Source organism: Saccostrea echinata, unplaced genomic scaffold (assembly GCF_033153115.1).
Source record: "Saccostrea echinata isolate AGI-Se365-2 ecotype Australia unplaced genomic scaffold, CSIRO_AGI_Sech_v1 ptg000054l, whole genome shotgun sequence".
Taxonomy (NCBI): Eukaryota; Metazoa; Mollusca; class Bivalvia; order Ostreida; family Ostreidae; genus Saccostrea; species Saccostrea echinata.
In genome coordinates, this window is record NW_026889803.1 from 15171966 (window position 1) to 15192215 (window position 20250).

A 20250-nucleotide genomic window follows, 5' to 3' on the forward strand; every position below is an offset into this window, starting at 1 on the left:
TTGCCCTTTTATAATCAATAATGATGATTTTGTCTTTGACGAATAAGCCATTTTTTAAATTCAGATTTTGATGAGTGATAAGTGCAGGCACGGATCCAGAAATTTTTTCCAGGGGGGGGGGGGGGTTCCAGTCAAAAAAAAAATCCAACCTAGAAAATTCTTGACAAGCAAAAAACAAAAAACAAAAAAAAAAAAAACAAAAAAAACCCCGTAAAGTCCTTTCCCAAACGTGAAAAACCTATTTCGAGGGGGGGGGGGGGTCATTGACTTCTAAAGCTTAATACTTATGACTTTTCGTACCAACTTTATACAGATCCGCGTTTTCGAGGGGGTGGGGATGGGGGGTGGGGGGTGGTCCAAGTTCACTCTTAGTTTGTTTAGTATATACATGTACATTTAATAACTCAGCCAATTCCAGGGGGCGGACCCCCCGACCCCCTCTAGATTCTAATTAATGTGTATTTTATTGACCATTGCATGTATATATATGCCATATGTTTTGAGGGGGAAATATCATGAATAAATCACATTGTTACGATAACTTTTAAGTAGATATGATCTACATGTATTAGATAAAGAATATTGCTTCCTAAGTCTGAATTATACCTGTGCTTTAGCAGCTTAGTGAAAACTTGACATGAAATTTTCCGATTTCCGTTCCGTTCTGTTTTCCGTTCCGCGTTTTAGCAACACCCGTATATATCAGAATACTTTTTCGTAATATCTATAAGTAATACGTTATGGCAGTATATAAAAAATAATTCATAGGCAAGCTCCCAACATATAGCTAGTTGTAATCTTCTCTACCCACCCCCTTTTTCAATTGTTTTTAACTAAGTATTACTATATATACATATACTTCTTCAATGTGTAAATAAAATCCTCTGAATACAGAAACATAATATTCGACATTATTTATAAACATGGAAGCTTTGGTTTATTTCATTCTTATTTCATTATTTAAACTTTAAAAGTTTTACAAAGTTCTGTTTCGCAACATTTTTGTTTTTATTCATTCCACGTTAAGATTTTCCTAGAAATATCCCCTTAGTAGACCCCAAAGGTCATTTCACATATGCTATGTCCTGGCCGTAAAAGTGGGCGGAGATTACCTACGCGGTAGTGGTCAGTTTTCTCGCTAAGGGGTCGCAGCAAGCCACATTGGAATTGTGCCAACTTGTTTTACGCACTTTTACAAATACACACATATTTTGTCCATGACTACAGAGAATTCAATGTAAACAAAACTTCGGTTCTTATATATGAAGACACGTGAATAAAACTAAATGTTCACGTATATCTCATTCTCAACACGCAAGTCAAGGAAATTAATCGCCCGCGCTTTTTAACGACCTTGGTCGCTTATCTATGTTCACTTTCTTGGTTAGAAAGTGCCCCCCTGTTGAGTAGAGCTGTTAGCCATCAGGCTTGAAAGCTCATCTTGCTGTCTCTTTGGCAAAAACAGCTTTATCACTTTCACTGGCGATTTTCACACCAAATTACATAGCAATAGAGAAGTCGAATTTGATGGTAAAGAAGAATAAAATTTATTGTTTAATGTGACATGTCACATAGATAACACACAAAAAGAAAAGCTTGTGGACAAAAACACTCTTTGTCTCGCTACATGAAAGACCTGACCACTCCGAAGATGTTCCTCTCTTAAATATATAAGAATAGCACCACAAAAGCTGGTATTGTGAAAATTTAAATTTAAACTATAATAGCTTGGAAAAAATCTCCTTTTTCATTATTTCACACTAACACTAATTTTGTACTTTGGAAGGCAGTGAAATTGAGGAATATCTTCTTGACATAGCAGACTTTCGAGTTCTACACAATACATGATGAACTTTTACATACAAGCGTATATTGCAGCACTGAGTTAAATTATTTACTTCATTTTATGAAACGTAAAAAAGCACATAAAAGTTTTAAATGTACACATGTGCATTGTATGCAAATAAAACTGACTTTTGAAGGATTAAAAAATTGGATTGAACACCTCTCTACAAAATACAAAATGCCCAATGCTTTCACAAACTTGTCTAAGCCAAATATACTTTGTACCCCCCAAAAAAGGCAATATCAAATCAGGATTTAAAAATAATCTGTATCAGTATTTGAATTTCAAAGTTTGGTGCCAAAAATTTATGTACAATTTTCACAAATATTCAGATTACATAAATTCATGTTAAGACACATTCCGATTACATAAATTCGTGTTGACACATTTTTCTGGGAGGAAAAAAACAATAATTAAAAAATATCTTGAACATTTTTATAAATTCTTTAAAAAAAAAAAAATTAAAAAATTTGGAATCACAAAGATTTGCTGGAAAAAAAAAAAGAACTGGTCTATGACCAAAACTAAACATAAATCTCCAAAAATATGAACCTGTGGTTTGAATAAAACAGGACTATGTGAACAAATTGATAAAAAAGTATACATTGAGTTGGCAATTTGTAACATGTATGGCTGCCTATTTAAGCTATAAACTATGGTTTTTAATTAAATACACATCTGTCACACCTCTTCACTCCTGACTTGACTTTTTCTGGGGAAGAAAATGAAAAAAGTATACAACTTAACCTTCAGTTCTTTTGAAATAACTACAAAACTAGTAGATTAAAAAAAAGTGCAACAAAACATCAAACTAAGAAATTTTGTAAATATAAATATATACATCTTATTCCTCGACTTTTTACCCGTTTCTTTAACAAGGCCATAATTCATTACAATGTCACAAATAACCACTGTGAACATTGGAAGCTTTCCTTCTTTATCAAAACCATATTTCAATTGTTTAACAAAGAACAAACATCATGTAATACAAAACTATCTCTAACACTGCCATCAAAATAAAACATCTTTTGATAACGGTAACATGCAAACTATAAGAATACAACTACAGTGATATACACTATTTTTGATAAAAGTAACAAATATAAGCTCAGAAATGTTTCATATACAAGTTTGAAAAATCCCTTGCTAACACAATTCGTTTTAAATAATTTCAAATAAAATTCAGTAAAGCAGTATTCTTTCTTTAAATTTTGAATTTGCTTGGATATTTCAATTTCTTTGTAAAAATAAAATTACAGAAAAAACCCTGAAATTACAAATTTGAAAGTAATGTTCATACAAAAATGTAATTGATATGCATTGTAAAGGAGGAAATTGCATTTTATTTACAAAGCAAATATATGAACTTGATTATTAGGGTTAAGAAATGTTAAGAGCTTTAGAGAGACATTAAAGAATTATTAAATTTTTAAAATAAGTTTAGAGTACAGGCTAACGTCAATAGGGACAAAAACTATACAAAGGGTTTTGGTGAATCTTTCCCAACATTCCTCCATAATGTTTATTGCATTCTGGGAAAACAAGTCATGAAACTGTAATAGTGCTAGTGCACATGTGACCCACAAAAAGGACATCTTCCAAACTGTTGAAAGTACAAGTCCAATATTCTAGTATAGCTCTTCGTTCAAAACTGGAAGAGGCATTCAGTATGTAAAAATTATGATAGATTTAATGAAAGATGAGGTAGCAGAGTTAATACAAAATTGACATGTTATCACATAAGCACATTTCATAACAAAGTCACTAGCAACAGAATACAGCAGCAGACTTATTATCAGTCTTCACCAAATACAGAGAAGTAAACCAGACCGATTTCACCCTGAATTTAAATACTGCTCAATTTACTCAATTAGAGATGATTTTTTATTTAAAAAAAAAAACTGTTTTAAATGAAAATAAATTTGATAAAATAAATGAAAAAAAAATTATGGGCAAGGTTATTTAAATTTGGTTATCCCTTATCCCTCTATTTTTCAAAATGGCATTCCATCATGATCAGTACAAGTTTACTTCTAAATAAGACTGATTTATAGGTATGGCATTAACAATATTATAAAAAGGAACAAGACTGGTATATTTTATAGTTATTGACCCATTCTTTCCAAACATGCCTGAGAAAACATCATTTCTCCATATTGAGAGGACATGAAAATTAATATTTAACATATAACATATTGCTTTGCAAATAATGTCAAAAATGAGGTATTTTTTCCCAACTCTTTCAAGCAATTTACTTCAACACATGAGGTATTATTTAGTGTATACAGATTAAAACCCTTGAAAGGGAGAATTCCTGAAAGTATGTGTTGAACTGTTCATCATGTTCATAGAGATATATTATTCAATTCTTAAAAATATGTCACAGATAGTCAACTTGTACTGGAAATTTTTGGGGACAAAATCAGAATCATTCACATAAATCTTCTACTACTGGTTTTAAAATTATGCAAAGAATCACACCAAAAATGTACATAATTTAGTCTTTCATGCATGAAATTGAGAATGTAATTAGTCACAGATGAGTGATTTGGGTGTTTCAATTAAATAGTACCTATATAAATTGTATGAAATTTCTTTCATTATGTTCTAGCTACTCTACAACGAATATGGAGTTAGTCTCTTTTTTGTTATCCCAATATAGTATACTCTGTGAAACTCCCTAATACAGTAGTTTAAAAGATATTAATTACAATATTGATCACCGGATATGATTCTACAACGTTACTAATTAACAATATTATATAGTCGAGTGTAATATGGCCAACAAGAAAAGCATATACACATAGTTTTACATAAGTTTTCATGTACAGATACAGTAATACATGCTCATTGACATTATTCTCCAGAAACGGATTCCCAATTTCTCAAAAATTATTGAATACATGTATTTACCCTAAAATATAACCAAGTACTTAGTAACTTTCTAGAAGAATTTTCATATTTTTTTTTTCTTTCGTAAGTCCACAATAATATTCTAAACATTAATAATAAGTATGAGTAATAATATTACTCAATATTCTAAACAACTGTAAAATTCTGCCCCTATCTTATTTTATAATTTATTTACTTTGGTGGTCATGTTTCTACAAATATGTTTTACATTATTCTTTCATGTTCGGTCTTTTGAATATACAAGTTTTATAAGAAATTGACATAAAAAAAAAAAAAAGAAGGAAGTTTTTCACTTGAATCCCCCCATCGGCAATCCAACCCAAGAAAATATGTGAATATGAATTGATTTTTTTTTCTAAGCAGAAAAAAATCCCGCTTTGTATAAACACTGGTTTTTTAACGATTCATAATACTTTGTATCTGAATCTTGCACCGGTTGAATTTTTTAATGTATTTTTGAAATACACAAAAAAAGAAAAAGGGACAGTAACCCAGAAAATATCCTACACTCCACAATTGTAAAATCAAACCTGTTTATCAATCGGATCAATCAATGGACAATACTAAAATTAACTGGAAGATTTTTTTTTTTAATTGTTAATTCAACATTTAATCTCCCTGATGTTAGAATACTTATCTCAATTATTTCTACACAATTGATATTATTTGGGTTTTCTTTTTTTATATTGAAATTTTAATCCTGAATTTGACCTGATTGATTACCAATGTTTGATTTGATCTTGCTTTTTTTTAATGTGACTTATCTACTCTACAAAATCTTAGGAACATAAAATATTTTTAAAAAAGTAAAACTATTTACATGCCAGACAAATTTCTAAAGATCTATGAACATGCAATAAAACAGGATATAAAACCTTTGTGTATAACATCTGACTAATAATTCCTGCCAAGTAATGAAGATAAAATTACACATCTGTCTCATTATGTAATGTTACATGACTGTTCAATGGTCAGCTAGCAGAGTAACCAACTGTAAACACATCATAACAATCTGACCAGCTTTGAGAAATCAATACATCCCTCTGTGAGGTCCATTATTGGTGCATGTGTACTGCATGTTTACACCACTGCAGACAAGCATATATAGCATTAAAAAAAAACACACACACCACTGAGGAAGCAACACAAAGTTACAGCAACCCTTAGTATGAAAAATATATTTCCCCTTAGGCATATAAATGATTATTTATCCTATAGTAATACACACTTTCTAACGGCACCTGATGTGACCTTTAACCCATGATAAATAATGATCCACACCACTTATTTGCTGACCAACGTCACTGTTCCTAAAACTTGTTTACCAAGGGAGAAAGTGCATAACTTTGCAGGCATTATCACTGACATACAATACATTGACAAACAACCAGCTACATGTGTTACATATATAATTACAGATAATTTAATCATGGTCAATGCAGGTACTAAACAGGTATTCCCAGAGGGTCATACACCTAAGCAAGTAAGCTAATAAATAATCTCCACACAAGCAGTTATATTTTTGCAGTATAATACACATAGAGCAAAATCCCTGAGCTTAAATGTGTTATAACATTTGCCTTTGGCATTTACAATTGTAACGATGAATATCCTGAGATAGCAAAATAAAATGGACTGACCTGAGCAAGTTCACAAATGAAAAAGTACTTAAGCTCTTCCTTAAAGGAAGAAAGCCATGAAAAATGGGTTTCTTAGAAGACCTGCACACGATTATTACCGAAATCCACAACAATTATAAGGCCTTCTGGAGACACACATATTCCAGAGGGTCTGTCAAGCTGCCCCGGTCCAGTTCCATTGGTTCCAAACTTGCAGAGAAAATTTCCGTTTGGCTGAAAAATTTGCACTCGATGGTTCTTGGAATCAGCTACGATGATGTTTCCTTCTTGATCTATGGCTACACCTTGTGGGCGCAGAAACTGTCCATTAGAGCTTCCTTCTGTTCCAAGAAATCGTGCAGTTTGAAAATCAGGATGTATCACCAAAAGTCTGTGGTTGTTAAAGTCTGTCACGACCATCTGACCTTCATTGTTGAAGCAAACCCCTCTTGGAGAGTCGAAGTGCTTCCACAACGATCCTTCGAAACCATACTTGTTGATGAATTGCCCGTCCTGTGTGAAAAGCTGCACACGGTGGTTTCTTGTGTCCGAAACTAAAAGTTTTCCCTCTACACTAATAGCAACATCCCATGGGTAATTGAACTGCCCATTTTTGTTTCCTTTCTCTCCAAACTTCAATATGAAGTTACCATCCATGTCAAAGATCTGTATGCGATGATTATCCTTGTCTGCCACAACTATTCTGTTGTGGAGATCCACTGCAACTCCTGCTGGACGGTCAAACTGTCCATTCCTTGTGCCAGATGAACCAAACTTGTGATGATAGTGGCCATCTGGTTTGAAAATTTGAATGCGATTGTTGCTTCGATCAGCTACTATGATGTATCCATCTTTGTCACAACACACTCCCCATGGTCGACAAAGCATGCCATCAGATTCTCCTTCGGATCCAAACTGAAGCAACAGATTTCCAATCGAACTATAGTTTCGACCACTTCGCACGTTTACTACAAAGGGACTATCTTTGATGTGTTTTCCTCGTATGACCACTGAAATGATGTGCTGTCCCTCAAGCTGTGGTCTGTATGTAACAGCATAAGTTCCATTCTGTCGATCTATAACATCTGTTCGATAAAGAGCTCCCTCTGAACTTTGGATAATGCACTCCACAGGGTCTCCACCTACAATTCTTGGATCTCCATGATGATCTTTGGTATGGATAACAAAAAATGCCCCTTTGCCTTTTAGAGCCTTTTTTAGTCCATCCCCAGTTGCAAAGCAGTTAGGAGCATAAGCACTGCTTGTAATGATTCCCATTTTACTAACGGCGTTAAACAATGCTGGATCTGGTGGGGTGAATAATATACTATCATCTTCATGTGGTTGGAGGTGTCCTCTCAATTTACGTACATTTTGCATCTCAGCAACCATTTTGTCTCGAGTGTTCAGTATGTCTAAGTCATTACCCGTATGTATCAAATTTTCCACTTCATCCACTGTTTGCATCAGAGAACTCAATCCAAGACGTAGGTCATCCACTTGTAAATGGAGTGATTTCCCTTTGACTTGACGAATTTTTTCCACACGCCGCAGCAAATCCCGTTCTCTTTCTTCCAGTGCAGACATGTGTCTTCTAACTATATTTCTGACATCGGTTGCCACACCTTGTGCTCGCATTTCAACCCGTTCTGCCATTCCCTGAGTAAGTTCTATGCTTTCTTCTAGTGTTTTAATACCCGTTTTTGCATCAGTAAGTAATCTTTGTGTAACAATTTTGGAATTTTCTATTGCATCTTGGAGGTATATGAAACTATGCCCAACATGTTCCACCATTGTGCATTCACGACAAATTGCTTGTGCGCAACTGTCACAGTAAAGACGAAGCACCTCTTGTTCATGCTTACTACAGTGATGATTCTGTCGATCGGTAATGCTTTGATGTTGCATGGAAGGGGACTGAATAGAAGGAGAGAGTAGCTGGGGAGGCTGAGGTGAATGGAAAGAAAGACCTATGCTCTCAATGGCAAAGCGTACTATATAATGGTCTTTGGTTAATCTTACACGTTGATGGGCTTTGACACAATGATCACACAAGTATTCGTTACAATTTTTACACACTGACGTAGCCTTGCTACCTTCATCACAGGAACTACACCATCTTGTCCCAGTAATTGCACGCTCAGTTTCTCCATTTTCATATTCTGATTGCTGTGGAACCATGACATCAAAAATATTAGAGATAAACTGATTGGAAGGGAAAGTATCCACTCCAGCGGAATTCAAAGTCACTGTCTGGCCACATGTTGGGCACTCCAGAATGTCTTTCGGTTCCCCCGATGTTGAAGATGGACAGTGGTCCCGAGTGATCGCCCTTTGCAAACACCTTCGACAAAACGAATGCAAACATGGTAACATGCGAATATCGTCTGCCTGGTTGAGACACAGTGGGCAGACCATCTGTTCTCCCGCGATCGCATCCGAATATGCGGCCATGTGCGCGGTATATCGAACAGTTCATGAGGTAGATCGGTTTTAAGGGCACCCGCTTCCTCACTACATCGCGAGGAAACATGTACCTTTTCCGTCTTCTGTCCGTTGAAAACCTGCCAAATTATGTTCATAGCATTTAAATAACGCCATATTTTTCACTTGGTAATTGGAAAACAAAACTAACAAACACACAATAAATAGCTGTTGAAACATGTACTACTTACGATTGTGTGAATGCTTTGCTATTTTATCGCGGCGGAGAGCGAAGTTTTCTTGTCTACACTATTCTGGACCTCCATGCACGGCGCCATGTTCCTTCATCAATTGAAGGCGGTGTAACCCATTTTTGTGAGCCCTGTCAATCAATATTTTGAGCCAATCGTTTCGCGCGTAATCTAGATCAACTATTTCATTCATATTATGGTCAGTTTTGTTTACATTTTGACTTTTTACACTCTTGTAATTTTTTTATGTTCTTAACATATATTTTTTCACAATATGAAATTAGATAACGTTAAATACAAGCAATGTGAAAAAATAAATCAGCTCAGTTTCTATAAAAATACAAGCAGAAGGCGGGGTTTATTTACTACGCTATGTTGACTTTACATAACCTTTGATTTAAGCCAGTTCAGGGCCAGATGACGTAGTTTCTTATTATATAATAGAACTCTAATGCACCAGCAACGCCAATTTTGAGGTACTGGAGGGGGTTTATTGTGTGCATGTAAACTTAAATATACAAGGGGGAAAATTGCAAGTTAGATTCTCTCTCTCTCTTGCTTTGTTTTGTGTGTAGCCTATGTGTTTTCAAAAAATCATTTCTTCAACTCGAATGAGTCGAAATAAATATTTTATTCTGGATAATTTTAAAATTATATAAGATAATTAAAGATCTTTGAAATTTAAGAAATATATTTTTGTTTCTTGTGAGTTTGAAACTTGCAAAGTACCGCTGGACGAAAGTGCTTGTCATGGATGACACTGATACCTATCCCAAATGATCTCAATTAAAACAAGCGGCCTGAGGGTCTTAACGTACAGTCACCTGAATTTCTGTATAAGGATCCAAGCACAGATGTGTAAAATAAAAAATAATAATATTTAAAAAAAAAAAAGATAGATGAGTATGTTTGCTGGACACCCAACAGCAGAGAAGATTTTCAAAGAAATAATTCATTTTCACTATATGATCAATAGAGCCTGCTCTAACACTAGAACCCTGATCCAGGGGCCATGAATTTCGTTATTTAGGAAGAGGAATCCTTGCTCATCATAACCATGCAATTAGTTTTTCCGCTAAATACCCAGGGACAAGGAAGAAGATTTTAAAAGTTCACTATATAATGAATATAGTCCCTCCCTAACACGATGACACCTGACCCAGGGGCCACGAAATTCACAATTTTGGAAAAAGCATCCCTGCTCATCATAACCATCTGTTAAAAACTCAAGGAGAGAGAGGATTTATGCATTTTCAATATATGATCAATAGCTAGCAGTGGCGGATCCAGGAATCTTGAAAAGGAGGCCCGATCAGTTTGGGGTCTGGGTAGGGGCCCACAGCCACACCAAAAAAATTGATTTATTAAAACTTTTGTATATTTTGGACACAAAAGGGGGGCGGGTCCCCTGGGCCCCCTCTAAATCCGCCAGAACCCCTGATCCAGGGGCCATGGATTTTATATAATTGGATGAGGTACCTTTGCTCATCATAACCATATACTCCGTCTGTCTACTTCATATCCAGAGAAGAGAAGAAGATTTTCAACGAAATAATGCATTTTCACCATATTATTATAGAGCCCCACTCTAACACGAAGACACCTGACCCAGGGGCCATGAATTTCACAATTTTAGTAAAGACTCATTGTTTGATATGATCATGCATGCCAACATTTTGACTGCTTGAGTAAAAAAAAAAGGGGGGGGGAGTAAAAAAAGATTTTTGAAAAATTGTGTAATAATTTTGATGGCTTTGGATCCACCTCTTAGGCCCCCGGGGCAGAGACTTACGAAACCCAAAATTTTTGTTCTCCTTGACCCAAGGGGTCACACATTCTAAAATTGGTTAGAATGGGTTAAGTCGTTCATGAGAAGAAGATGAAAATTTTCACAAATGGGGACTTACGCAAATGTCTAAGTTTTATAGCAAAAGTTTCGCGTTAATTCGCAAAAGTTACGCTTTATATAACGCGTTTATTCGCGAAAGTTACGCGTTATAACGCAATGGTTTCGCGTTTGTTATAGTCATAGCTGCAGAACTGTAGCGTATTGGTTTTATATTTTAGTATTGACCATTATGCTACAGACCACAGGTACTTGTGGACAGGACCCCCCCCCCCCCCCGAATATACCCCACGGGTCAAAAAATATTGTATGTATTTTTTTTCATAAATTATTCTTCTAGTACACATTTACAATGTAAAATGTAAAATTCTCTAAAATAGAGAAGGTAAGTCACTTCCATTTGTTTACACTGGACCCTTCTTGGATATCAGGCCCTCCTTTTTTATAATACCGCGGGTATGATTTTTTAGTAAAACGTTAATTCTGCGTTATTTTTTGGATTTTTCTTATGGAATACATTGTAATTGTGTACTAGAAGAATAATTTATGAAAAAAATACATAAAAATATTTTTTGACCCGTGGGGTATATTCGGGGGGGGGGGGGGGGTCCTGTCCACAAGTACCTGTGCTACAGACCCCGTAATCTAAATAAAGTGCAATCTACGGCGCAAGATTTTCTGCGCACTTTGGGGGATGTGTTTCGCCACTTTCCAGCATTGGTCAATCAACGACCTTTCATCCCCTAATTCTAGACATATTCTATATCCAACATGTATATTTTATCCACCTCCTAACCCTTTATAGTCGTCTCTACAGGCCAATAAATTCGCTTGTTGTGAATTTGTTGTCGGATGGCATAACGATACACTGTTTCTACCCGATGAGGACACTGGATTGGTACAGTAAAGATCCTTTAGTACGATAGAACGAACTTGCAAGCGAAAATTCTTAACAATTCCTTGTAAAACTTCATGGTTACAACTCTGATATAACGAAATTTCGGATATAGCAAGTTGCATGATCTTGTGTCCCATATAGAGGTTAAAATTAAAGAAATTTACATCTTTTATAACGAATTATTTTAAGGTCCCTAGAATTTTGATCTGATATAACATTTCCTAAGTACACATGTATTTATATTTGAAATTTTATTTAACAGAAAACTTTATTTCTCAGGAGTAAATTGTTTCAATACTTCTCTGAACATATTCCGTGGTCATAAGATGGAAAACATGTTAATTGCGAATTCACCATGCACTGTATACTAGTATAGTTTACGGATTATATAACTAAGTAAATTCACAGGTCCCCAGGACTTCTCTATTACCGAGTTTTACTGTTTTCAAATAAACTTGAATTAAACGTGCCGTTGTAAACATTAAATTTCATGAATTCATAAAAAAAGGGATACCCAGACAAGACACCGTTTCAATTTGCTGTACGATTACTTTTTCATGTTGTGTGAATTCCGTTTTAAATCGTATTTATCAGCGACCTATGTACTAATAGTATATTTAGTAGCTAGTTATATTTAATTAGTATATAGGTCCCTGGTATTTATACTCGAATGAATTTATGAAGGGCGTTGTCGTCCTTACACATTGTTTTTCTTCCATGCAGTGCTATAGATTTTACAATGTCTCACCAAAACACAATTTATTTATTTATTTTTTTTTACTATTCCCACAGTGTTCTAAGTTTTTTGTAACTTTTAGAAATACCATAACTTTTGGATTGATATATAAAGAATTAGGGTAAATACCCCTGTCTACAAAGCCTTGTTCTTTATTTAAAAAAATACCGACTATAGGACTTTAATGATACATGTTCCATAAACCTTTGCATAGCCAATATTATCATTATTATTATTTTATTGAAAACATAGATCAGTAAGCTCGGTTGAGATTCCGCTCACTTACAGCGAAGTGATTTTGTAATATTCGTTGTATTTTAAAACATACTATGGACTTACTAGACGTAATGAATTTTGTTTCATATAATGAATCAAAATATCTCTGGCACTTCGCTATAAACTTGTTTCACTACACTACAGTGAATTAAAAACAAACAAACAAACAAAAAGAACAACAACAACAACAACAAAAAAAAAAAAAGAAATCGCACTTGAAAATTCACCTAAAAAAAACATTAGGGTCATGATTACTCATATTATTGTGCAAGTATCCTCATATTCAAATTTGTTGAAATCATGGTCCTTGGAGGTAGGGTGGAGTTACAATTAATAAGGGATCAGAGTTTACATGGGCATATACATGTTTATATGAAATTCTTTTAAAAATCAGATTGTACCTGCAGTAAAATAAGCTAAAACATGGTTATATTGTTTAATAAGGTAGACATTGTTTAGAAGATTGTACTCGAAGTAAACTACTAGTAATTAAGTTAAAAAAATCTATTCAAGGGTAACAGGGCCAAGCTTAATAATATTGATGAAAACATTCCTTAATTGTGTGAATTCATTTTTTTTGCCCACGTAATTGTAGATTCAGGGGCATATAGTTTTTGTCCTGTCCGTCTGTCAGTCTCTTAATCTTTTTAATGTCTGTTTGTCTGCAAAAGCTTTAACCCTGCCCATAACTTTTGATTGGTTAGAGCTATGGCTTTCATATTTCATATTTGTATTTTTGTGATAAGACCTTTTTTTGAGCACCAACATATTTGACCTCTTGACCTTGGAGTTTGACCCACTTTTGCAAAATTTTACCACACTTTAACCTTATAGTTAGGGCTTTCATATTTCACAGGTATATTTCTTTTGACAAGACCTTTCCTTGGGTACAGATATTTTTTACCTTTTGCCTTGACCTTGGAGTTTGACCTACTTTTGAAAAACTTTAACCTTGGCCAAAACTTTTGAACAGTTGGTGTTAGGGCTTTCATATTTCACATGTATAGACCTTCCCTTTGGCACCATTTATTTTAACCCTTTGACCTTGACGTTTGATCTACATGTATTTTTGAAAAACTTAAACTTTGGACATAACTTTTGAACAGTTGGTGTTAGGGCTTTCATATTTCACATGTATAGACCTTCCCTTTGGCACAATTTATTTTAACCCTTTGATCTTGACGTTTGACCTACATGTATTTTTGAAAAACTTAAACTTTGGACATAACTTTTGAACGATTGATGCTTCGGCTTTCATATTTCACCTGTGTATTTCTTGTGAGAAGAATTTTTCTTGGGCACCATTAATTTTGACCATTTGACCTTGATGTTTTCTCGTACTTTTGAAACACTTTAACCTTTCTCCATATCTATTCAATGGTTGCTGCTAGGGCTTTCATATTTCACAGGTATATTCCTCGAGACTAGACCTTACGTTGGGTACCAACATATTTGATTTATATTTGAGAAAGTTTAACCTTTGCTATAAGTTGCCATACGGGGCCATCAGTGTTTCACAAACATATCTTGTTGAATTATGAAATGAATGCAAATAAATATATTTTATGAATGATTTTTTAAAAAGCTTATTACATTCAAATGTTGCAAGAGAACATACATGTCCTACCTGAAAGAATTTTAGTCATAAACAATGGTGTCACGGAGAAGAGCTCGAGGGGAGGCAGACAGGGTAACCAGCAAGGGAGGAGGGAAAGAAACAAGAACGAAACAATCAGAGGGATAGATCAAAGGGAGCGAAGAGGGGGAGGAGAGGATAAGGAGGGAGAAGGGTAACCCTCTGTCTATCCCCATCGCCTTAGAAAGCTCACGTCCTTCCAGAGATAACTCTCACAGTTTCCTGATAGAGATTCCTTAAATCAAGTACGACTTTATTGATGAGTGATATACGGTAACTCAAATGAGCATATTGGGGGCCAAGGGCTTTCTTTAAATAGAAAAATTCATAGCAATAATAATAGGAGAGATCTGAATATGAACTTAATACATTATGATTGCAGGCTGATTGGCATGAACATTGCTATCTCGAATTTCCATAGTATTGTACTTTTAAGCATTTGGTTTTGACTTGATTTTTTTTATACATGTTTGAGAAAATGACAGACATATAGTTTCCAATTATTCTGGTACATGTATATATACATGCATATATTTTGAACAATTTGTTTGGAACGCCAATCTTTAGAGTGTGCCGTGTTCTAAAACCCTACCTTTGAATTATATTTCTATCGTGTTGCGCAAAAATAAATATTCTAGCTCTCAGAGAGTAGCAAATATTACCCCTGTACAAGTCTTTCTAGGAACATGCATGTTAATAGTGCTACAGCCTCCCTAAGCACAACATATAGACACAGGCCCGAAACAACGGTTTCAAAAGTGGGGGAGGGGGGCAACTTCCCAAAATTATCTGACAAGCAAAAAGAAACAAAAATTAATTTACTGTCCAAATCCTGCAATTTGCCTATGCTCAACCTTACATCAAAAAGTGGGGGGGGGGGGGGGGGGAGCAACCAGCATCTAAAGAAAAATTTACTATAGCAAAAACTATACTCAGAAAAAAGTGGGGGCGCCCCCCCCCCCCCCGCGTTCATTAATAGGTCATTCTTTGGTGTGTTCCCGTTTTGTCTGCTTTCTGTTAGAAATTTACGTGAATTTTACCTGTATGTTGTGAAAAAAGAAATTTTTGAATATCTGTTATCTGTTTCTTAGCCCAGCCTGCTTTTTTCTTTTATAGATATATTAACAGCAAAATAATTAACAAAACATTTATGCTATTTTAATTTCATCACACAAAAATAAATCAAGTGAAAAAATTAGCTTGTTCAACCCAAGACAAGTGAATGCTGATAATAATTTAGTTAATATTCAAATCTAAAATTAAATTGAAAAAAAATGAAATAAAATTGAATGAATGAATGAGTAAATAAAAGATAAAATAACTGAGAAAGTAAATAATGTTATTTACATTTAATGCATATCAGTCAAATGAATGGGAAAATTAGCTTGTCCACCCCAAGTCAAGTGGAAGCCGAGGAAATCAGATAATTACAGGAGCAAGTTAAATTTTAAAAGATCATCATGATGATTTTCTATGTTTTAAAATAACCTTGTTAAAAGTTGCTTGATATAAGATGTGAATGACTGCCTTTTTTCAGCAACATCGCGGATCCTTCCGACAACAAAAGATGGTTAAAAAAATATGTAGCTGCAGAAACTAGTGGCCAAAAACATTATAGACGAGAACTACAGAAGAAATTAAGCAATATTATATTTACTTTCTTCACCGATCTATCAATTCACTTTAAAATTAAATATTTTTAATAATTGTCTCCCGCTTTTGCGAAAGTGAAGGGACATTAAAACTCATTCGTCTGTCTAGCTGTCTGTCTGTCTGTCCGTCACAAAAACTTTAACCTTGGTAATAACTTTTAATTGAATGAGAAAAGATAGGGCTTTCATATTTCACATGTACATTACCTGTGACAAAACCTTTCCAAATTTACTATGATTTTTGACCCCGTGACCTTGAAGTTTGACCTACTTTTCAAAAAGTTTAATATTACTTTAACCTTGGTCATAACTTTTGATTGAGAAGAAACAGGGCTTTCATATTTCACATGTACATTACCTGTGACAAGAGTCGCCCGCGTGGCGCATTGGTTAGAGCGTTTGCTCTAGAGTCGCGGAGTGATCACGTCGCGGGTTCGAATCCCACTGCAGGACGTGGAAACCGGTTTTTCGGATGAGACTGTATTAATCGAGGTCCCGTGTCGCAGTAGGTGTTTGCATGAAAAAGATCCCTCACTGCTCAATGGCCCTAAGTGCCGAGTATAGCTCTAAATTTGCAGCTCTCCACCGGCAAGTGATGACTTGAGTGAAAATTCTCGAAAGGGACATTAAACAACAAACAAAACATGTGACAAGACCTTTCCTAGTATACCATGATTTTTGATCTCGTGATCTTGAAGATTGACCTTTGATTGAAAAATTCTCACATTGGTTATAACTTCTGAATGACAAAAGATAGAGCGTTCATATTTGACATGTGCATTACCCGTGTCAAGAAGTTTCCAAATGTGCTATGATATTTGACCCGTGACCTTGACATTGAAGTTTGACCTAATTTTGAAAAATGTTTCTAATCTTTGAATGAGAGAAGATGAGCATTTATATTTTACGTGTGCATTACCTGTTACAGGACATTTCTAAATGTACTATGATTTTTAACCCTATGACTTTGACCTTGAAGTTTGACCTAATTTTCTAAAATTTTAACATTGCTGATAACTTTTGAATGAGAGAAGATAGGGCAATTATATGTCATGTGCATCATCTGTTTCAAAACCTTTCCGAATGTACTCTGGTTTTTGACCTCGTGACCTTGACCTGTAACTTTAGCGTACAGTTTTTTTTTTCATTTTTAAAAAAAAAAATAGATAAGAACTTTTGAATGAGAGAAGATAGGGCTTTAATTTTTTTTTACATGTACATTACCTATGACAACACACTTCAGATATTTTAATTTTTGACTTCATGACCTTGATCTGTAAATTTGAAGGACACACAAACAAGACAGTTAAATTATGCCATAAAATCATCCAAACCACTAAGAAACCGAAAGCGGGGGACCACAATTCTTTGAATTTGCATGTTATTTTGAAAGTAAAACGTAAACTTCCCAATATATCTTAAGTTGGAATCCTCATTTTTCTTCAAAACAGCTTAGAATTGAACAGTTTTTTTTTATGCCCCCCTATCGAAGATTCGAGGGTATATCGTTTTTGCCCTGTCCGTCCGTCTGTCTGTCTAGCTATCTGTCTGTCTGTCTGTCTATCCGCAAAAACTTTAACCTTGCCCATAACTTTTGATTGGTTGGAGCTATGGCTTTCATATTTCACATGTGTATTTTTTGTGACAAGACCTTTCTTTGGGTATCACCATATTTGATATTTTGACTTTGACCTTGGAGTTTGACCCAGTTTGGCTTAATTTTAATTAACCAAACTTTAACCTTGGCTATAACTTTTGAACAGTTGGTGCTAGGGCTTTAATATTTCACCTGTGTAATCCTTATGACAAGACCTTTCTTTGGATACCAACAACTTTGACCCTTTGACCTTGGAGTTTGATCTACTTTTGGAAAACTTTAACCTTGGCTGTAACTTTGAACGGTTGCTGCTAGGGCTTTCATATTTCACATGTGTATTCCTTATGACAAGGCCTTCCTTTGGATACCAATAACTTTGACCCTTTGACCTTGACCTTGGAGTTTGACCTACTTTTGGAAAACTTTAACCTTGGCTATAACTTTAGAACGATTGGTGCTTCGGCTTTCATATTTCACCTGTGTATTTCTTTGGAGAAGGCCTTTCCTTGGGCACCATTAATTTTGACCATTTGAACTTGACCTTGATGTTTTCTCGTACTTTTGAAAACCTTTAACCTTTCTTCATATCTATTCAATGGTTGCTGCTAGGGCTTTCATATTTCACAGGTATATTCCTCGAGTCTAGACCTTACGTTGGGTACCAACATATTTGATTTACATTTGAGAAAGTTTAACCTTTGCTATAAGTTGCCATACGGGGGCACCAGTGTTTGACAAACACATCTTGTTTCTTCTTTTTTTTAACGAATTGAAAATTAGATCTTTTAAACGACCGTATCGCTAAAACACATTATGAAAGGGGCATGTAAAATTGGTGTTAACTGTTCACATAATATGAGAATTAGCCAGTATAATGAATATAAGAAAACATTGTTTTTATTGAAACAACGTCCTGATAAAAATAGTCTGTTGTCGTGGTAAGTTGGTTACATATTTGTAGTAAGCCATGTTTTATGTTTGTCTTTGGCGCTGGCGGTGGACATCCATTTAAAACAATATGGCAAAGTGTACTGTATGTAAATACTCTGCATGTAATATATAATTTTCCCAAAATAGAGAAAAAATAGAGATTCCGCAAATCACGCAAATCTTGGCCAGGTGGTTGCAAATCCAGATCGGCGTATGACAAAATCCTAAATACAGCACGCTAACTGCATTTGTGTCGGCCATGCTTACCAGTCAACATCACACTAGAAATACTGGTATTATGTCCATGTTATATTGAATATCCTGCCCAATTTAACATTTTTATTGTAATATGAAAAGAAATGAACCTTATTTCTTAGGTCTGAGCTATATACAAAAGTAGAATATAACAAAACAAGGAATACTAGTCGTTCTAATTTTTTTTAAACTTGCATCTGTAAAAATCTAAGTTGCTGCCGACCAAGGAGAAATGAAAACACCCCAAATCAATGTTAGATCTGCTGGTAGAACAAATGTGATACTAGTACAGGAAAAAAGTGTGTATTTTGTGGGAATGTAAGTTAGTAAAAACTACATGTACATGTTGGTAAGAAAAGAATAAGAAGGTAAAACAATATGTTACTTGTCAGAATAGTTATGAAAATGACTGCATTGTGTTGAAATATAATTTGGTACAAACTACAGGCAGATGGGAAACAAAGGGATGCACAAGTTAAAATATTATGGTACGTGTCAAAAGTAAGCGAGAAAGTGAATTGTAATCGGTAGAAAAATAATTTGTTACAAACTACAAGTATGTGGGTAACACTATCTAGAATAGTAAAATGTACATGTAAAATTAATCCGTAACCTAATTAATAAAAGTATGTAGTTTAACGTGCATTGGGTATAAATCTTTGCTGGTACAAACTACAGGTAGGTGGGAAAACCGTTCGGGATCACTGTTAAATGTACATGTAAAATTGATTTGATACCTAACGAAAGCAGCTAGGTGAAAAGTGCGTCTTTTGTATGAATTTTACTCCTTACAGACTACAGGTAGATGGGAAAACATCTGGGATCAGAGTATTATCCTCATGTTAAATTTACCTCTAGTTGTTGAAAGTATGTAAGGGAATAGCTGTATTGTGCACGAATCTTAGCTGGTACAAACTACAGTTATGTGGGGGAAAACATCTGGGATCGTGGTAATATCCTCATGTTTAATTAATCTTGTGATTCTCAAAAGTGGGTAGGGGAAACGTGTATTTTGTGGAGGAATCTTGGGTAGAACAAACTACTGGTAGAGAGAAAACATCTGGGATCAGGGTTATATTCTCATGTTAAATAAAATCTTGTGGGCTGTCCAAAGAATGTAGGGGAATAGCGTGTATTTTGCAGGAATTTTAGCTGCTAGAAAACTGCAGGTAGGCGCGGGGGGGGGGGGGTAATCTGGGATCAAGGTGATATCCTCATGCTAAATAAATCTTCTGACTGTCAAAAGTAGGTAGGGAAACAGCATTTATTGTGCAAAAAATTTAGCTAATATGAACTACAGATACATGTATATCGGTGGCGGGAAAACATCTGGGATCAGGGTAACATGCTCATGCTAAATCTTATAGGTGT

At 34.9% G+C, this 20250-nt stretch overlaps 1 protein-coding gene across 1 annotated transcript; it reads right to left on the reverse strand.

Annotated features, from left to right (window-relative positions):
• Nucleotides 1–2992: 2992 nt before the first annotated feature.
• On the reverse strand, nt 2993–9155 carry LOC133172256 (E3 ubiquitin-protein ligase TRIM71-like). The gene is made up of 2 exons (XM_061307106.1): nt 9054–9155; nt 2993–8942 (listed from the first exon to the last, which is right to left on the reverse strand). The coding sequence occupies exon 2, from the start codon at nt 8830–8832 to the stop codon at nt 6472–6474; it is 2361 nt and encodes a 786-aa protein (XP_061163090.1). The 5' UTR covers nt 8833–8942; nt 9054–9155; the 3' UTR covers nt 2993–6471.
• Between the last annotated feature and the right edge of the window lie 11095 nt (nt 9156–20250).